Here is a 21,097-nt window from a genome sequence, read left to right as displayed (position 1 = left end):
ATAAGAGAAAGACGAGAGATTTTCTTTCTTTTGATCGATTTTATTTTCAGGGAAAATCCTCGTTATGAGAAGAGATGGGTGGACTCCAAAGCAAACCCGAAACTGCACCAACACGGAACAACATTTAGAGAACTTAAAATTAAGAAGATAAAAAATATTTTCCCCTAAAATAAATATTTATTTCATACATAAATTTATAGCTCATGTTATAATCCCTCTAATTGTATGATTTTCTCATGTCTACTTATTTTAAATATACAATCCATGTACTGCAGTCAAGTCACTCCATTAAAATTAAAGGAGCGTCCTACACCTGAGCCCCTATGAATGCATCAGCTGTCATTATGCACACTCACTTTTACTGAAAAAAAGAAAAAAAATAATCAAGGAAACCTTTTACCTTCATATTGTGAATATTATCAAAGCATATAACACTGTGTCCAAATCTGGTGCATTTTAAGTTTCCTTATTTTTTTTCCTCCAGCATTTTGAGCACTCATAACTTCGAATCATAATTGCATGGCTCCTTTCCCTCTCCTCCTACTGTAGGGGCTTACTGTGCAACCAGAAACGTCTCATCTCTGTAAAAAGTGCACAAGTGTTTCATTTGAAGGCGAAAACTCAACTTCAGCACAGTTATCAGATTTCACTGGCCTTCACACCCAGCCAACGCCCACCTTCCCCTCTTTAATTTGCTCCTTCACATATTACTCATCGACAATCACTGAGTAACATACAGCATTTAGTAGAGACCAGTCACTCTCACACTTTCATGTGTCATTTTATTAGAAAACATCCAAATGAACAGATAAATTCAGACCATAAAAACACCTCAAGGGAAAAAAGACAAAAGAAACAAAATAAAAACAAACAAACACTCCAGCTCGCAGATGTTGTTGAACATAAATTTCTTCTTTGTGTAGTTTACCAGTCAGGGAAGCCTAATCTAAACTGATAGCAACACTTTCAGTACTCCTTAGATTACAGCTTGAGTTGACCTGGAAGACAGGGTACTGGAAACCTCTAATTGTATTCTAGTGTGTTTGCCCGTATTCTAAAATCAAGACATTACAATGTGCGCCAAAGAAAAACAAACAAAAAACATAGAAAGTGATCAAATTTACCATACCAAGCTAAAAAGTTTAAATGAAAGGATTCTTTAATAAAACAGAGATTTCCTCGGCTCCCGACCTTACGCTGCTCATACAAAACAATAACATAACTGCAAAACTGCTCCCATCTCCAGAAGCATTTATATTAATATTACAGAACCATTAAATAAGAAAGAAAAAGGAAAAATGATATTATAAATCCTGCATCATGTATAAGCCCATCATTACAAATAAAAAGCAAATTGGACTACAATTTCACAAAGCACAAAGCTCCTCCATCAATCCAACGTGATGAAATATAATTTTTTTGTTTTTTTACATAACATCGAGGCCTTTTTGCTTGCAATCTGTACAACATCAGTTCTGTCAGTCTGCAGAGCATGACAACACCAAACACCCCCCCATTAAAACCTGTAGCTTTTAAAGGTGGTTTATATAGAGACGCAGCAGAGAAATTGGTTATTCTGCACAAACTTGTTTGATATTCGATGCTTTTCTTTGCTGCAGTGAAAACATGTCACTACTCCACTTACAGCTTGTGAATTCAAACTGACCATACCTGTTCTACACGAGGGATATTTTCTTGTTTTTTTTTATTTAAAACAAACAAAACAATCTAAAAGGCTCCAGCAGTTTTTCATAGGTGACTGTTCTCAGAGCTCTCTGCATCAGAGGATCCTCTCCAGACATTTACAGCTTGTACTCACTCCCACATACTAATCAGCCTCACACTGAAATGCAGTTTAGCGTAGTAGCTCAACAGGAATCCCCCAAGTCTAAAAAAGACTGGGGTGGGGGGGTGAGATGGGCCATGGGCATTAAAGTTCATGTCCCAAACTCTTATCCTCTGGTCTTCTTTTTCAGACCATGCTACACCACCTGCCTCCCTGCTCTTCATGATGGAAATCACAGCGCAAAGATGTCGCTGTGCTGCGTGTCAAAAAAAGTGACACAGATTTGGGGGGTGGGGTACACCTTGAGTTCCAGTATGAAGATGATTGGTCAGTGAAGTCACACAGCTTCCTTTTTTTGCTCTCTTTCTTTGTAACTAAGAACTTGCTATTAAACCTACTTCTTCTATGTACAACTTCTATACAATCACATTATAAGTTTGAATGCAATTCATTTCTCATGTAAATGCACCAGCGTGCTTGTGTGTGTGTATTTAGGCATTTTCAAACTTGTAGCCCCATTGCTGCCTCCCTCTGTCATTTAAATGTTCCCCTGTTCTCTGCTTCATGTGTGACGGGGTGGAGCATGCCTGCAGCAGCAAACCAAACCCTGAAGTGTTGTTTCTGCTGCATCCTGCTGTTCAAGGAAAGCAGATCAGCTGTGTGTTACTGGAATGATGCTGCACTGGACTGAAGCACAAATCACTTCTAATGGTCACAGAATTCTGTTTTTTTTGCTCCACAGTACAATGCTGGCACTGTACAGTTGTGAGGTAGATAAGGAGAGACACTACTCAGCACTGTACGGTTTAAAGCAAGCAAGGCTATCCTAAAAGCACAGCCGTGCTCAGACCTCAGCTGTCTACTCTTAAATTCTGTGAAGCCCTTAAATGAAGCTTGCAAATGAAACGACACATTACTCTTACTGCAGCACTCACATTGCTGGGTGCCAGTAATGATTGTACGGTGTGGTGTCCTAGAGCAAATCAATGCACTGCTGCATTCATTCATTTAAATAGCTATTAGATAATGGTCCCTTTTCCCTCTAGGGCCTTTTAAACCTGATTTTCTTTTGTTTGAAAAGAGGCAGCCAGCCAGCGTAGTACCAGTAATGACCAGAAGGTGGGGCGACTGTGCTGCAACAATTAAACTTAAGCATCAAAGGTGCAAACGTTTCAGCCAGGCGTGTGGATACAGCGCTGATGGATACAGGGCTGTATCCATCAGCAAAAAAACAAAAACAGTTGTGTGTGTTACGGTGTCAACATGGCAGAAAGTCTATATTTCTGAATAGCTGACAATTATAAAATTACATGTTGGCGGAGGAGAAGCCTGGTTAATGTCCCTGTGTGTGTGTGTGTGTGAGACAGCAGAACCACAGAGAAGCCTTGTTTGTTGTGTGTGTGTTCAAGAAGCGGCGATGGTGGTACCCCCGCTGAGGCGCAGCAGAATCTGCTGACAGTCCTGCAGCGACCGGCGGTCTCCCACCCGCTCCAGGGTTCGCTTGGCCTCAGCCAGTAGACGAGCTCTGTGCCCGGGCGGGGTTAGCAGGGGCATGGGGAGGTGGCGGCAGGCCAGCAGAATGGCGTGAGCTCTCTCCCTCTCGCCTAAAACACACTCGCCATCTGAAAGCAGGCAGGGAGGAGGGGAAAAGAAGAAGAAACTGGATAAATGTCTTTTCTCTTGGTGCGTCTCGTGTCGTACACTAGGACGGTGTTGCCTACCAGCTGTGTAGGAGCTGTGCGTCCTGCGTCGGAGGTTGTGCTCCAGCAGCTGGTGTGTCCTTGTGGGACTGGCTCCAGCCATCAGCCTCACTGTGGTCTCATGAAGGAACACCTAAATAACACAAACAGCTGTCATTATCAGGTATTTATTATCATTTCAACTTGGCTGAACACACATCTGAGCAGCCCGCAAATTCTCTCAGCAGGCACCAATGTCCGTGCACGTGTTACCAACCAGTTCCTCTGCTTTACTACAACTATTCCCCAACACTCTGTATTCATGTTTGTTTTTGGCCATGAACTCTTTGAAACAGCTCTGTATGCATAACATTTACAATTCAACTAAATTAAATATTAATTAAACTAAAATGCGGAGGTTTAGATTTTCAAGATTGACAGCAAGCCTTTAAAAACTTCACGATTTGTCTTTCTTCAGCCTCTTCAGTACCACACCAACGCAAACTCATTTTACATCAAACACACTTTGATCTGAACGCCAATTTCTGTCATCGTAAGAAATTTAACTGCACATTAAATCAATGAGACATCTTAATAAAAGACAAAGTATTGCAATTTCAAAAGTGTGTCTCAGTTTTTCTACATGATAAAGAAATAAAGAGTCAGCATGACTTTTGGACCTAAATTGTAAAATTACAGAACTCTATAATTGATTGGCTTTGTTGTATAATGAATGGAGGAGATTGTTATCAGCAGGGAAAGCTTGTAAAACCTGTGAAAAAGACTGTCCAAAATTTATGACCTCCTTCACATTTTCCAAAGCCAAAACGGGTCGGATTGGAGTCTTTGAAGGTTTTATTCTGGCCCTCGGGCCTTATGTTTGACACCCTTCTAACTCTTTGTCTACCTTCTTTCCTCAGATTTCCTCCACTGTGCTATCTAAGAGGCCAAATGTGAAAAACTTAACAGTCTCAAAAAACAACAAATACATTTACTAGAGGAGCCGTTAAAGCTCCTCTAGTAAATCTCAGAAGTGTGACTGATGATATGGTGAACTGAAGTGAAAGTTCTGGAAATGGTAAAAGTGATGGAGATTCATAATAAAAAATTAAAATATATATATTATGTTCATAATGAACAAGATGAGTATCAGAAATGTACCGAGGTGATTTCTCACTTGAAGGATGGAGCCATTTACAGTTTCACTACTGCGAATACTTGGAAGCTGATTGCTGTTGCAAATTCTATTATATATCTTTGAAATTTAATAAGCTACATTAAAAAAAACAAAAAAACAAAAACATAAAATATGCCAAAAACCATTTCCTGCGGTGCCAAACTGCCAGCCTAAGAAATTCAGAATGACGAATCTCTTTCACTTCTTCCTCTCATTGAGGCCTGAACATAGAGAGTTCCGTCTTTATGATCCTTCGCATATTTCAGCTATCAGCACTATTATTAACATATCTGAATTAATCTTCCCAAAGCCCGACCTTGTGTTGTCCCTGTCTGTAGCACTGTGTGAGTTTTCTGAGTGCGCTGAGGTCCCTCTGGAAACCAGCCAACTGAGATCCAGGAGCCGGGCCAGGTTCTCCATTACTGCTGCTTCCCCGCTGCCATAAACTGGTCCTCAAAGTCAACAGGAGGTCACAAACCAGTAGCTCAACCCCCTTGAAAAAAAAAAAAAAGAGAAAAAAAAATGAAAACACAGCTGGGTTGGGTATAGATGCACATAAAAAAACCAAACCCCACAATTACCGGTAAATCTTAGCCGACGTGTATGCCAGAGAGATCAAATCTGAAAAGATATTCATTGTTGCTCAGTGTTAAGTGGTGGGGGGTGTAGTGGATGCGTGCAGATCAGGGAGGCCTCTGTACTGCACTGCAGACACATTGCACTCGGCTTCAGGATCATGCAATGCAACTACAATGCACCACAGCCACCTCCTGCCACCCACACTGCGCGCACACACAGCCCCACAACAGCCTGACCTGACCTGACCCTGATTCTGTGTGTGTGTGAGTGTTTATGCATGATTAAGCTTTAACTACAGTTAGTGCTGCACTGTGAGACAGTAACTTGTAATATATGGAAGACTCTTTCATGTCTGCATGCACTGCATGTATGAATGTAGGGGCCATGTTTGGTACATTTTTCTGGAACTGTCGGTACCCTACCTTGTTCAGCCAGTTCCCAGACTGGGCGAGCGGCACTGAGATGCTGGAGCACAGGTAGCTGCTGCCTCTGTCACAGTAAGAAAGGCAGGCTATTGCCCCTTCTCCCTTCAGAGGGGACAGGCTCATCTGCACAGCCTTGCAGAGAAGCAGCACAGCCTTGGGCAGAGGATGGCTGGAATAGAGAGGGACATTTATCAGGTTATTGTGCTTTGTTTTTTTTCTCCCCCCTCCCACTTTGGATACAATTATTTTAGAAAAATCGGCACCTATAAGCAGTTTGTAGAACCACCAAGTGTGAATCAGATTTTTAATCATCAAATCTGCACAAGATTAAAGCGGATGGGGCCGATCCAGGGCTTAAAATGCAATAACAGGAGAAGAAATTAACTCGAACATGTTTACTGGAGGTGCGAAGGTGCACAAAGAATAAATAGCAAAGTGCAAAAAACTGATTTCTCTGTTGGCTTATGACTGTTCAGTCATAACATCTTAATTGAGTCAGCTCCATTGCCATTTTTGAAGACTGCAAACACAGTGCTGAATATAGAATATACACCTGTATGTGCTGCATGTTTCTGATTTAATTAAAACACAGCCAAGCAGATAAACAGATACCGCCAAATGTCTGCAGGACAGTTTTAATTTGCCTTGATATTGGCTAAATGCTGTGTAACATGTCAGTCGGTCAATTTTCATACTCTGACCATTCTGTGACCTCTGTTGCTGGACATCCTGGAATAGACCACTCCCATTAAGGTACAATATATTTCAGTGCACTTACTCAAGAATGTGCAGAGCTCTCGGCATTCGCTCAGCTTCTGCCAAAAGTGACCTCACTGCGACATCATCGCCCTGCAGCCAGTACACGGCAGCCTTCAGGACCACAGCCCACCAGCGACTCACTGGATCCCCCACTGGAAGGGGAAAAGAAAAAAAAAAAAAAGTACATAAAAGAAGAAAAATTATGCATAAAGAAAATGTAGCTCAAACAGGTTGGTCAACCTTTTGGCGTTGTAGCTTTCCTGCTGTTATCAAAAGCTGCATGCACGACTGTAAAACACTTTTTTTTGTAGGGCAGTGACCAGATTGTCACTGTGTTCTTATCCACTGCATTCATTTGTAGATGACTGTAAGCTGTGATAATACCACAAAACATTCATGTGGAAAGCGACTAGTGACTGACTATCAGTGTGCTGCTAGAGGAAAGTAAATCCATTCAGGCTGACAGTAATAACTCAGATTGCTATCTGCTTAGTCATCACAGAAGAAAAAGTTTTTTCCCCCCCACGCAAAGATCTGTTCACGATTCTTATTAAACTGTCACGGTTCTTCTTCATATCAATCATACCTGGAATAGTGGTGTGACTGGGAGGAGTCGAGAAAGGGGGAGGTGGGGAAGGAGAGTCCTCTGTGCAGCTGTTCAACAGCTGCAGGAACTCCAGGGCGCTGGAAAACTCTCTGAAAGGGTAGAAGAAAAGATAAGCTAAAAGCAAATCTAAATTTTACACCAAGCTGTGGAAAAAAACAAAACAAAACATAATCTATAAACATTAAAGTGTCTGAGTTTCTCGGTAGTGCGTTGCTGCTGCTATTCAGGCCTTACCCAGACTCGTTCTTGCGTTTTTCTGCTTCAGAGTCGCTCTGCGGCTGGATGAGGGTGTGAACGGCTCTCTCCAAAAGCTTCCTGCAGAAAGAGCGGTGCAGCTGGGCAATGGGGTCAGCTGGGAGGAAAGATCAACAGGAAAGCAGAGAGAACAGGAATATCACTCACGATTAACTTTTGAAAGAAGTTAACTGGATTATTTTATTTTGAATTCGAAGAAGTAAATTAGAGGAAACTTAAGGAGCAGCCCCAACATTTACAACATACCTGGGTCTCTCTGAGAAGTGTACACCCCATCGCCGTTTTCTGACTTCACTGACCAATCACAGCTCAGGAAGAACTGCCTCCCAAGTGGAGTGAAGAGCCAGCGCAGGCAGTCGGGGATCGTCTTGGTTTCTGATTGGTTGGCCACACTCTCAGCACAGCCCAGCAGGTAACCCTGAGAGACAGACGAGGTTCAAAACATGATAAAGTGCGAGCGAAGCCAAACATCAACAGTGATGATTTCAAAGGTGACACACTTACAGGGAGACAGGAGAGATGGTGGCCCAGCGCAGTGCGCAAGGCTATTGCGGCAGTGACATAAATCTGGGCGAGCTGTGTGGGGGCCATCTTGCCTTGGGCGCTCACGCTGAGGTTCACAGCGCTTAGAGAGAGCGACAGAGCCCACAGGCTGCTACGCTGAGGCAGCTTTCCTGTTGAGACAAAGAGGAAGCAGATAATGTATCTTCTCATCATGTCAACACGTGTGAAAAGTACAAAACCATCTGCTGGATTCCTGTCTGTGCACCCTAAACGCTTACCCGTGAGTTGCAACTGGCTGAGCTGGTGGTACACAAGTGCCGCGTCCCTCGCGCTGGTCCTCGCCTCCTCCCCTTCGTGCTTCCCTCCGACCTGGTGGACAAGCCAGCCCAGAGGAGTTGGGCGATGCAAGCAGTAGCGAATCACGTTCCAGGAGAGTGAGCAGACGAGGTCCAGCTTGGTTGAGGGAAGAGCTCTCGTCAACACAGAGAGGCAAGTCTCTAAACTGGCCACTGCTGCTGTGTAATCTCCCTGTAGGAGAGAGAATCACATGAGAAATGGTAAAGTAGTCAGCGTAGACTGACGGAAGAGAAAAACCGAGAAGTTTGTGGCTTAGTTCTGAAAGATGCTAAAAGTAAAACCATGTGCAGAGGAACCTGGCTCAACTGAGACATCAAAAACAGTGAGAATTAAAGCACAAATCTGCAAAGCGCTCTGTAATAGAAAGAAAAACAAATCTTAGGTTACATCCAACTCTAAGAAGTTCTATTAATCCAACAGCATCAGAATAATGGTTTGTTTAAAACATCTCAAGTCCATCTGATCTGCACTCACTCTGTTGAGATGCAGGTCTGCTTGTTTGCGGTGCCTCCAGAAGGACACAGATTTTGGTGAGTGAAGTGGTGTGACTGGCTCCCACAGGTACAGCACCCTGACACAGCCCCACACTGCTCCCACTCCACTCAGCACCCACACCATCACCCACGGCAACAGGCAACGGAGCCAAGATGCTGGAGGACGTGAAGAAATGAAAGATGTCAAAAACCATGTCAAATCTATGAGAGGATGGACAAACCTGTATTTTTAAGATTCTAACAAAGGATTTTCTAGGTGGTATGCATGGGAATCAGCAATTCATCAACTTCTGGGGTAAATTAAATTAAAGATCATCAATTCTCACCAAATTCCTGCGTGTGACTTGGAAACCAGACAAGCGTTCTAGATGGGCCGTGGCCTCCGGAAAGGGCGGGGCTGCTCGACGTCTCCGATCCCAGTAAAGATGGGAGAGGGTTCAGGGAGAGGCAGAAGAAAGTCAAGGCGCAGAGGAGCAGCCGAGAGCGATCCATCACACCAACCGAGGGAGAGTCCGGCTCGCTTTTTATCTAAGAGACAGTAAGAGAGACGAAGAACAGGTTCACAGGGACGATAAATAATACTTTAAATTCGATTTATAATCACAAACCCTTGCTTTGCCCAAAAAAATGTCTAGTGAAGCAAGCGGAAAAAGAAACCTTTTAAAACATTAACGTAAATCAAATTTTATCAAACAAGAAATCAGCTGTCTCGGAAAAAATTTCAAAAAATGTGTTAGCTTATGGGCGTTCACCGGCTAAAAGCTTTTACTGTGAAGCAAAGCGAGTGGGAGTAATGTGCAATAAAGCTTTTGTCGACAGAAAGAACTACAACCGCCTCAGGTATGAAGAACCAAAAAAAAAAAAAAAAAAATCTCATTCTAATCTTCAAAGAGGCACTTTGAAGCTAAGAATAGGAAGTCTTTTAAAACTGCCACTGTCCTTCCTTTGACCTACATAAACACACTGAGCTAATCAGTTTGCTGACACTAAAACACTGCAGTCTGCTAAGCCACTGAGCCACAACCATACTGTGTGTGTGTGTCCTGTCCTCACCTGTTCATGATCCAATAAAGGGCTCCCTGGTTCTGAATCAACACAGTAAGGAGAGAACTGGTGAGGGGAACCAGAACCAGAATCTGAGGCTGGTGGTGACATCAGCACTACTTCCTCTTTGAGTTCCACATCTTCAGACAGCGTCACGGGCTCTGGGATTGAGAGAAAGTGTCAATGCATTGGACCTGCTGTGACTTCTGATCCGCTCGCAGCTTTAAGTAAAGTGAAGACTTACTGTTCTTCTGGTTGCCCATCTTAAGGGCCAGGTTCTCCTGGCGTAGTTTGTGATTAACCTGTTGCAAGTGCTTTATGTAGTCAATGGCCTTCCTAAGCACTCCTGACTTATGCATCTAAGAAGAAATACATGGAATTTAAAATGCTGAAAGCATATGATATTACCCAGACTTAATATTTTTATTGTCTCCTTTAAAATAAAAAAATTAATTACTAACCTTCGCATCACTGCCCATGACCAGATCTCTGAGCTCGATGATCTTGTCGTTGATTGAGGATCTATACCTCTTCTCAATGATGTTGTGAGTTGTCCTCCTCTCGCCCTCCTTCACTACCCCTCCTGGCCCAAGTCCTCCCGCTGTCACCTGGCACTGATCCATGCTTGGCCTAGCTGTGCTTTGACAAGAGCCTGGCTGTATCTGTTTGATTGGCAGCTTATCTCCTCCTCCCATCATAACAGGGACAGTGGTCAGGATGTTGCTGCTCATAAGTGTCTGGCGAACGAAAACAAACACAAAAACAGTTTTTAGTCTTAATCATAACCTTTGTTTGCATGTAAATAGCAGTGTTGAATCATGCACAGTGCATACCGGGACTTGCAGAGCTGTGTTTTGGATGGGTGTGGTCAGGGTGGTGATGCCTGCAGGACTCTGCATGGTAGACAGCACCTGTGTCCCATCTGGTTTGAGAGTTGTGAGAACCAGTGAGTCCGTCTTAAGAATCTGAGGCTGCTGGACCAAAACCTGAGTGAAGACAACCATAAATTGAACGTTTTCATGTTTGCTTGATTATCACTGTGAAACTAAATATTATGTTAGGGGTTATGTTTGCAGTAACTTGGGGTAAAATTATTTAGGTAAGCTTTGGTGAAATATTCTGATAGCAGAAACTTTGTTTACTCATCCAATCCTGCTAACAACTGAGGATTACTTACAGGTACTTGTTGCACCTGCTGTTGCACAGTGTGGACTGCAGTGGGCGCTGTGGAGATGGTCTGGATGGTTTGACCTGTTGGGGTCAGAACACGCTGGTGCTGAATGGCCATTGGCTGAAGCTGAGGTGACGTCATGATGCTTTGCATTTGTGGCTGGAGGACTGGAGTGACGAGAGAGAAAACAAAAAAGATATTTAGGAAAAATGAAAAGCCAAATTAAATTGCATTCCCTGCTCTGTACTCACCTTGGAAGCCAGGAGCAGGGCTCTGCTGGCAAATGACAGGGTTCTGAATGAAGCGGGACTGTCCGCCATTGGAGGCAATCATCACCGTCTGGGCTGCTTGTGTCTGTATGGGCATGGGTGTTTGGCTGTGGGTCTGAACCAGGGTGTGAACTGGAAAGCTTTGAGTATGCATGGGGATGCCCTGGGTGTGCATCTACATTCAAAAACAGAAAAACAGATTTTTGTTGTCTTTGTTTATCTGTTACAGTTTTTAAGCAGTCTGAAAATATTTTACGTCAGCAGAAGCACCACTACAGCACTAGCCCATCACTGTAACAGTCAGACTACAGCTTTCTCCACTCCTAATAGGACTGTATGAGTAGCGTGTGAGAAAGCGTCAGGTAAATCTGTACCTGGATGGTTGTCTGGGCTGCCTGTTGGGGTTGAGGCTGGATGGGTTGGACCATCTGAGGCCTTGGCTGAAGGAGTGGAGGGCTGCGGGTCACCTGTTGCTGCACTGAAGCGTTGGTTGGGGGGGAGGGGGTTTGTGCGGGAGTGAGGGGAGGGGTGAGGAGTACTGAATGTGGGGACAGTGTCTGGGAGGAGGTGAAGCAAGCGTTGGAGCTCTGGTAGGCAGCATTGGTTGAGGGCTGCGGTGTCTGGGGAGTCTGAGCAATTTGAGGTTGAGGCCGAGGGGTGGAGGTGACTCCACCACCCTGTAGAGAGCCTGCTGAGTTCATCTGATCCTCGAACAAGTCTGGGAAGTCTCCCACCTGATTGCTGACAAACTGCAGCATCTCTGAAAATAGGGAGAAAGTAAACAGACAAGAAGTCAAAAACATCATCTGAGGTGTATCTGAACATCTCCACATCTCTGTAAGTGAGGCCTCGTGCAGAATATTGAGGTTGCTCCAGTGTAGATCAGCCAAAGATATGAACACTATTTATTGCAAAGATATGAATAGAATCTTCAAGACCTGACCTTGAATTGACAGATATCCACACAAGCACAGCTACTGTTCTGGTCATAAATCAGTATAAAGAAACCTTCAAACAGAAGGCCTTGAAGAGGTTTGATGTAATCTCAATTGATGCCACAAAAGAGATAGGCAGATAGAGTAAAGAACACTTAGATGAAGAATCGAGCAGCTCTGAAAGGTGTGATAGACAGATACATGCCCCCCCCCCCACTCACTCACCCACCCACCGACATTGTGTATGCTGGTGCTCGTGGTTTGGCAACATGACAATATGCACTCAGTTGCCAGTTCATTAGACCCATCGTACTGAATCTAAAACAAACTGCCTCTTCGTGAGGAGAGGTTTTATTAGGAACCAATGATCAACTTAATGTCTTGATTATTTTTGGGAATTATTTTTGTATATGAGGTTTAAGTATAGGGTAAAATATTAAGCATTTTTGGAAATTTAGTTTGAAAAACATCTCTGATAGAAATAGTGTTGAGACAAAATATCAATACACTTACATAATCATATCACAGCCTCTTTCAATATGTTCCCAGCACATTCTTGCCAAATGCAGTATTGTGCCAAAGTCTTGAACCACCACTCATTTCTTTATATTTTGCTATAAAAATGGGTAATATGTGCAGCTATTTATCAAAACTAAACATTATTTAGAGCAAAGTGAGCTTTTGTACACTTGTAACAAGCCTGAGAGTCAAAATCTGGTATGACTGGCAGCCTGATCTCTCTTAGGCACCTATCATGTCATTTCTTTAGGTAGTCTTCAGAAATACTTCTCCAGACTTCTTGAAGGACATTCAAAGCTCTTGTTTGGATGTTGGCTGTCCTCTGTCAGGATGATCCCATGCCGCTTCAATAATGTTGGGTTCTGGGATCTGGGGAAGCCAATCCATCACTGACTGCGCTCCAATGTGTGTTTTTCTATCCAGGCATGCTTTTACTGGGTTGGCAGTGTGTTTGGGACCACTGTCTGGATGCTGGAAAATGAAATAGCTGCCAATAAGATACTTCCAGATGTTACTGTATGGTGGAATAAATCTGATGGTACTATTGACTCTTTTGGAACAACTGTGTTGGTCCAAATGATTGTCTTGCTAAGTATTATTTACTTTAGTAATTTGAAGGTTAACGTTTCTAAAAGGAATCCCCTTTCAAAAAAGACAACGACAACTGAAAACACTTTTGACATATAGTATCCCATGTGGTTGAAGTTTGTCTGCCTATGTGATTGATTGTGCCTATGCCCTTAGCTCCCAGGGTCAGCGCAGCGTCAATAAGCTGAGCCTGTAACCTTGAACTTTGTCTTAATGTGAGGCGGAGAAATCAGACAATACAAAAGACAAAGAACTTTTTGTCAAGTGTAAGTGTTAAATCACTAAGCGCACAACCCTTAGACACCACATATCAATACACCCGAGAAGCCCTGCAAGCCACATGTTAAATTTAACTACAGTCACTACTTTGCAGCCTCAAAGTGAGTGATTGTTTCCTGCATTGAGTGATTTTTTTTTAGGCATCAGGAAAATACAAGGCCACTGTATAATACAGTACTATAACACCTTTTTAAAGACATACATAATCATCAATCACGCTGCAGTGAAACATGTTCTGCATCTATTACGCCTGCAATAAAATTAATACTTCCTTTTTTGGTGATTTGATTTCTACATTTTTTTTAGCACAATATCGCTGCAGGACATTTTGTGTTTCTACTTTAATGGTGTAATGTTTGAAACAAACACAACACAAAAAGCACTGGGGTACAAGAATAGATGCTTGAAGCTGGAAAGCGAAGAAGGAAAACTCACAAACTTTTTAAAACACCAAAAGGTTCTCAGATATGTTTGGAAAAGAAGCCAACATCCTGTCAGCTTTGTCTTTGATCACTCGCTGCATTTTAGCACAGCGTACAAAAACAATAAAAGGCGTTCGTTCCCATCAGTGTGAAGGGTTGCCGACTCCAGACATGAATTGAAATCCAACAAGTCTTTAAAACGAACTCATGTGTGTTTAGATCTCATCTTGGATAATATATCATATCTGCATTTCTACTGCTGCAAAATCTCAAGTTGTAAAAAAGAGATCAACAGTCCAACACTAGCAGCAGAGAGGTCAAGGCCAGTAATTCATGCACTGATAGCCATGACTGAAGTCTGCATGTGACCTGTGTTGACATTGAGAGGAAAAGAAACAGTAATGACCACTTTCGAAACCAATAAAAGGGAAACACTGTGATGCTTTCTTTGAAAAGTGAGCCCAGAGGAGGGCAGGACGGGATTTCAAATAAGCATCACAGGAACACTAAACAGGCTTCCTCTCAGAACCGTTTCTACCAACCATCCAGTCGAATTTACACTTACAGTAAGGCACTCGCACACTTCAACACCTCGAGGGGAGGGGGTTACAGTGGCTGACAGAACAAAGCACCTCTGAGCCCATGGAGCTCCAGACCGAGACTCCGACACAAAGGGTAAATCCATTAAATGGGGGTGTAGGGCGAGGGTGAGGGTGCAGTGGGGGACAATTTTGTGGGCTGCTGAGAGCAAAGAAAATAAGTTACATAAGCAGAGCAGCAGTTGTTAAGTGAATAATTGGAAAAGCAAGAATGTTCAACATTAATACAGAGTCAAATGCACAAAAGAAAAGCTTGTGACTAATCTGAATTTGCAGCAGTTAAATGCTTTTCCTCATGGGAAACCTGCATTTTCCCCCCCACACAGCTGCAGGCAAAATGCACTGAGTGAAGCAAAAGTCAAGTTAGGATCAGTCAAACCTCAACAGTCATTTGACTTTCACACAATCTGCACATTCTTCTTTTGACACAGTGATTAAGTGAGATTAAATAGCTGTGACTGGGCTGTTCACGAGAGAGAATTAACACCAGATGCCACAGGCAGGTAGGTTTTCAAACCCATGCATAGTAATCTTTATTGGGCTTTGCATGATCTCAGTTAGAGCACTTTGGTTGTATGCTGATGAGTAATTTAAACTTAACACAACCAATTCATCCCATACTGTGCGTCACACACACACACACAAATTCACCAGTGTATCAATCCGGTCTGGTGGGTTAGCATTCAGTAAAATTCCACCCTAATAAAAAGCTGGTGACTCTGCGTTGGCCAGCCTCACACCAAAAGCCCCCATCCTTTCACTGTGTGCCAAAGGGTGAAACATGTTTTGATAACAGGGAAGCTGGAACAAGGATGCTGTTTGTTCACAGGGTACAGGCCCACAGAGTGCAAAAGGCTATCTGTTTTATTTATTTATTTATTTACTTATTTTTGACAGAGATGTTGTCCCACAGATGATGCTCAATTAGGTCTGCAGAAGCAAAAAGATGCTCAAGTAGGAGTTAAAGCTTTCTTCAAAAACAAGAAGGTCAGAAAGTAACTGACACTTCTTATGGAGGAGTCAAGACAACACAACAGTATCACTTCTTCATCTTTTAGTTTATGTTCATTGTTTGTTTGTTTTGGGTTTTTTGTTGTTTTTGGGGGGTGGGGGTATTAGAGAAACAAATAAAGAAAATAGACAACGATAATGCCAAAATAACAGAGCATTCGAGGACTACTAAATATAAGTGGTCTCTATTTTCCTGAGTGGTATCTTGAATACTTAAACATTGTCGCAAGAATTAAGAGCCAGAGCTGCTCATCTCCTTCCGCTCGGCAGGAAGAACAGCTGTCGGGCTAAACGGAAACAGGCCAACACTCGTGAAACACAGCTTAACCTTCCTATTTTTTTTTTTTTTTTTTAAACGGTGACACGGACACTCACCGTCAATGTCTCCCAAGGTGAATTCGTCCCCTAATTCCGCTAAAGTCGGGTCCATGTTCTCCATGGTGGAGATATATTCCCCGCTGTCCATCCTATCTGTCAGCAGCTCTCCTCTCCGGTTGTCAACGGAGGGACAAAACAAACAAGGTCCACGAGCTCCTCCGTGGGCGTTCGGCAACGCCTACCACACAGCTAACTGACCGCGGAATATGTCCTCTCAACCCCAAAACAACAGAAGCCCCAAGAGAGGAGCACTTCTACACCGATAAACTCATTGGCATCAATTTATGTTTGAGGCGACGCCATCTTGTTTCACGCTCATTACGTCATTCACAAACAGACTCCGTGGCCCATAGCGGGATCTGATTGGCTGAGACCAATTCGTTCTTGTCATGAGACCAGTCATCATCGTCCAATGACAGGCCCGTATTCGCCGTGGTCTGATAGTACGTCAACTATCAGAAGCTTGGGTGTCATTTGAATAAACCGCTCCCCCTACCTTCACGAAAAGCACTCGACCTCGGTGGACAAATGCAGCTCCTTGGAAAAGATGACGGCGATAAACCCACACAGTCATTCTGCAGTCATTCGCCAAACACACAGTTTCACTCGTTTCTTCTATTTTGCCACAGCTAACGTGATAAGCATGTTTTCCAGCGTACAGATTAATACTATCGTATTTATTATTTACATTTTAAAGCTTTAAAGATTACAAGTTGTGTTATAGGAAAAAAAGGGTTAATGGCATATACTCCAAATTTTACTTTTTAAGCATAAAAATTGTATGATATTGTGTTAATAAAAATGAAAGAACTACAGTTGAGCTACTCATCGACTCTATTAGGTAGGTAATCAATCACATTTAGGCATGTAGATAAGGTCGAAATGACCTGCTAAAGTTCAAACTGAGCATCAGAAACACGGAGAAATATGGGAGTTTAAGTTGTTTTAAGTTTATTGGCATAGGTGTTGGTGGCAGATGGGCTGCGCTGTGTGTTTTAGCAACTGCTGATCTACAGGGATTCTGTCCCCTTAGTACCAACTTACCATCGCACCACCTGAGTATTGTTGCTGATCATGCCCATCCAGTTATAACTACAGTGTACCTTTCTTCTGATGGTTCACAGGAACCATCAAAAGGATAACCCAACCATAAAGCTGACATCATCTCAAACTGGTTTCTTGAACATGAGTTCATTGTACTCAAATGGCCACCACGGTCACAAGACATCAGTCCAACAGAGCATCTTTGGGACATTGTTGTTGAATCCATGCCAGGAAAAATTAAGTCAGCTCTGAAGGCAAAAGGATGTCCAACCAGGTATTAGTGTACCTAACAAAGTCATCAAATCTACACATTTAAAATGGCACAGATCTTAATTCTAAGCACCATCACATTTTTACCTAATGTGTTTGCAGAATTCTTCAAATGGAGAACCATAGTTGTGCTTTTTAACCAATAAATCAACTCCACACATATGGCATTATAAAAAGATAACACAAATATAATACCACAAGAAAAGGAAAAAAGAAGGCCAAAAACGTTAGTTCTTGCAACAATATTTGTATTATTTTTATTTCACAGCAAAAACATGAACACATCAGTGAAATGCTGACTCATTTCCAGCAGATGTGTTGCCTGTATTAACCTGTGTTAATACATAACTGGATAACTCTCCCGGTTTACATATTACGTGACAATAAACCCAGCCAATCGTTGCATATCATTCATTATGGAAACTGATGAGGTGCTTAAGATGACTTTTTTCTGTTTATAATACTCACTGTATTTATTTATTTTTTAAGTATGATGTGTGCTCAAGGACTAAAGTGTGTTTTAATACCAACCAGCAATGAAATGAACATGTTTAAAAATAAGAAACAACAGAATCAACACCCATCTAATATGTCTTTCAGTCGTCCCACACAAGTGCAAATGTCATGGATTATTCAGCCTCGGCTTGAACCAACATTTAGAGTAAGAAATTTCTACCTTTTCTTTCAAAAAGTGGTTTCATATTAATACCGCATACAACTTTATTACACAGATGTTGTTGCTAGCAGTGCATCTTTAATCATTTACATCCATGTAAAAATATCCCTCACTGCAGTAAGCTACTGTGTTGTGTGGTGTTTACTTGTGAAGGTGGAAAAATAAATCTCTTACATCCTGGATTTAGACTCTACACTCAGCCTGTATTTATTTGTTCCAGTAGATTTCATAAGACTTCTTCTCTGAGTAGGAAGCCTCCGTCGTTCCTGTGCCGCTTCTCACTTTTTCCTTCACCACTTTCACCACCAGACCACCAGCGAGGGCGATGCCGGCTGCAGCTTTGCCGATTTCGGCCACCGCGCTCAGGATGCGCGCTGTTGTCGACATGGTGCCCCACGGGTCTGATGCAACCCTGCTGGCTGCTGTTGCCACACTGGGCCCCGTTACCCCACACACAGCACCAGCGGCCACTTCCTGAGCTAAGGCGGCAGCACACTGAGGAGTCCCAGTGGCTGCTGACGCTAAACTACCCTGAGCTACTCCTGCTGCTGCTGCAGTTTCAGCTCCACCGAGGGCAGCTGCTCCCTCCAGAGCTGCTCCTAAAGCAGCCCCACCTGCCATGGTGCATCCCACACCGGCCGCCACCCCGACTGCAGTGGCCCCTATGATACTAACCTGGCTGAGGGCATCTAAAGCACCTTCTGCAGGACTGGAAGCCTCAGCGCTAGCAATGGCTCCAACAGAACTACCCAGAACGCCACCTGTTGCTGCGCCTAGAGCCACTGCAGTTTTCCCCGAGGCTGCTGCCACTATGGCGCCCACGGCGTTCCCCACACCTGAGCCTCCCGCCACAGACATCCCAGCTAACTGAGCTGCAGCAAAACCAACCGAGTTCCCAACAAGAGATGCCCCAGCTGCGGCTGCCAAAGGGGCAGCCGCTCCAAAAACTGCCCCAACTGCCATGCCAGTGGCTCCAGCAGCCACCAGGACCTTAACTCTCTCCAGCACCATGGGAGAGAGCGCGGCTTCCCTCCTGAAACGAATTAGTGACGACCGGACAGATGGCCGCCGGCTGACAGCTCTGCCATGGCCCTGATGTCGGCCTCTGATCTGGTCTCTCAGCAGGCTGAAAGGACTGCTTCTGCTCTCCTTTGCCCATCTCTCCACCCTAAGATCATCTTCACTTCCTCTTTCTACCCCTTTCCTCTGGAGCTCTTGTAATCCTCTCTCGCTGCTTCCTGCTATGTCAGACTCTAAAACACATTTCCTTCTTTTTGCAAGTTTAGCTCCCTCTTCAGTTCTGCAGTTACTTCCTTCTTGGTCTTCACCATCTGCTTGCCCTCGCTCTCGCAAAATCCTATTCTGCTCCTCCCTGATTGCAGCCTCTGCCTCTAAAAACATAGTGTTAGTATAAAACCCTCCGTTACTCTGCCTCACCATACTGTCTACCTTCACCAAGAGCTCTTTAACCTGTGCTGTGTTACTGGGGTCTTTGTTGTTGAGCACATGGTACCTACCCCCACACTTGTCTATCAGAGCCCTCAGCCCAGGAGGTGCAGTCATGTTCAGATATTCTTCTATCCCCATTCCCTCTAGGTCATCCCCCCTTGTAAAAAGAACCACTGTATGGTGAAATACAGCATCCTCCCCAAATATCTTGGCCAGCTCACAAACAGCCTGGTTTTCGTTGTCTGTGTATCGTCCTATTGGCACTACAAGGAGGAAAGCGTGGGGGCCAGGGGCAGAGAGAGACACGCATTTGGCAATCTCTGCGTGAATCTGCTCCACACTGAGGTGAGTGTCTCCAAAGCCTGGCATGTCAACAACCATGATTCGCCTCCTCTGTGGGACGGCCAGGCCATCTTCTTCAGCGAGCTCAGTGTTTCCCATCTCGCAAATCTGAGTGACAGAGCTGGCGCTGACCTGTGACAGGAACTGCCTGCGGCCCAGGATGGTGTTCCCAGATGCACTCTTGCCAGATCCGGTCTTTCCAACAAGGACCAGTCTGAGGTCTTCGCTACACATGGTCTCAGAGTCGACTCCTTCCTTCTCACCCTCCATGTGTTCCTTGTTCCCCTCCTCGTCTTCTAACAGAACATTAGGAGCAGAAAACGTTTGGCGTTAACGCTCAGACTACTGTAAATGTTTTTTTGAAATGTTCACTGCAAATGTAATGACCAATGGAAAAGCAGACAGCAACCAAGGCTTGTATTATCTCCACTTTGTGTCGTTGGGAAAGATAACAGCAATGTAATGAGCTTTGTCAAGTGAGAGCATCAGGAAGCTTCTTGCACATAAACAAAACAGCAATAGGCTAGCTACAGGCAAGAGGGACGCGAAGCTAGCAACATCCACTAGGTGGTTAAATTAAATGTCTAACTTTAACACCACCCAGTGACAACATACCCTGAAACTAAAAATCAAATGTCGAATGAAGAGCTCACGCTTTAATCTCGTTAATTAGACTGCCTGCTAATAATTCAGCCTTAGCACGTTAACAGCTTTAGCTTAGCTTTCGTTAGCAAGTCGCTAACTTTGACAGAAACATCAAAGAGTGATCTTACCACAGTACAAATGATGAAACATTTCGCAGAGAGACTAAAAGGCCGTTTCTTCTCTGCATGCCAGCTTCCCCTTCATCCTCTACATGCGGCCACAGATGGGCTGAAGTCAAACTGTTCTGCCCGCATATGAAATGCAAACACTGGACTTTGTGTCTTTGATGGTTTCCTGCCCTCTGTCGGTTCATCTGCTCGACAAAAAAAAATTGTAGCAGGTCTGTGGAGCACAGAGGGGGCTGCTTTCAGCCGCTCTCATGTTCACGCTTGATTTGGAAGATTACTTTCTTCTTCTTTTTTTTTTTTTTTTAACCTCCATCCTGACACAAGAGGTTTGTGTGTCTTCCCGGGCTCGAACCGGTAACCTTTTGTTTGCTATTATACAAATTGAGTAAACGCCAAAGTGTAGAGTTGTCACATATAAAGCCCTGAATCTTTGTATAGAGTTTGTGTTACAGTTTTTCCTATTGATAAAGCCCAGCCCCGTTGCCATTCTTACTAAAAGCAATTAATTAACAGATAAAAAAATTAAATGACAGGTAAATTACACAGTAAAAAAAAAAAAAAAAAATTTTGTGAATTAACAAAACCTGTATATTAAGTACGGGGACAGTCTGTATAATGAACTAACAGAGCTTTTTCTGTAATTTTATTTTTATTATTTATTTTGTACTTTCACTGGTCCAGCCGTTTAAGGTCAAAGAGGGCTGTG

At 43.5% G+C, this 21,097-nt stretch overlaps 2 protein-coding genes across 3 annotated transcripts; both read right to left on the bottom strand.

Annotated features, from left to right (window-relative positions):
* Positions 1–762: 762 nt before the first annotated feature.
* Positions 763–17,272, bottom strand: srebf2 (sterol regulatory element binding transcription factor 2). Its single transcript, XM_005940738.3, has 20 exons — positions 15,835–17,272; positions 11,481–11,866; positions 11,089–11,281; positions 10,844–11,004; positions 10,500–10,652; positions 10,128–10,403; positions 9,911–10,025; positions 9,676–9,827; positions 8,949–9,150; positions 8,603–8,778; positions 8,050–8,299; positions 7,772–7,941; positions 7,514–7,685; positions 7,247–7,364; positions 6,992–7,101; positions 6,425–6,557; positions 5,644–5,815; positions 4,959–5,135; positions 3,508–3,619; positions 763–3,408 (listed from the first exon to the last, which is right to left on the bottom strand). The coding sequence occupies exons 1-20, from the start codon at positions 15,923–15,925 to the stop codon at positions 3,191–3,193; spliced, it is 3,537 nt and encodes a 1,178-aa protein (XP_005940800.1). The 5' UTR covers positions 15,926–17,272; the 3' UTR covers positions 763–3,190.
* Positions 17,273–17,382: 110 nt separating this feature from the next.
* Positions 17,383–20,933, bottom strand: LOC102309677. 2 transcript variants are annotated; one of them, XM_005940736.2, is made up of 2 exons: positions 20,392–20,933; positions 17,383–19,914 (listed from the first exon to the last, which is right to left on the bottom strand). In XM_005940736.2, exons 1-2 carry the CDS (start codon positions 20,411–20,413, stop codon positions 18,035–18,037), a joined length of 1,902 nt encoding a protein of 633 aa, XP_005940798.1. In that variant the 5' UTR covers positions 20,414–20,933; the 3' UTR covers positions 17,383–18,034. The 2 variants fall into 2 exon arrangements, with proteins under 2 accessions (XP_005940798.1, XP_005940799.1); XM_005940737.2 differs by having other exon boundaries at positions 17,383–19,911.
* Positions 20,934–21,097: the final 164 nt, after the last annotated feature.

The sequence above is a fragment of the Haplochromis burtoni genome, unplaced genomic scaffold, assembly GCF_018398535.1.
Source record: "Haplochromis burtoni strain Fernald_Lab_line unplaced genomic scaffold, NCSU_Asbu1 Contig_45, whole genome shotgun sequence".
Classification (NCBI taxonomy): Eukaryota; Metazoa; Chordata; class Actinopteri; order Cichliformes; family Cichlidae; genus Haplochromis; species Haplochromis burtoni.
The sequence above is the reverse complement of the archived record's forward strand: the minus strand, read 5'-3'. Positions and strand labels throughout refer to the sequence as shown.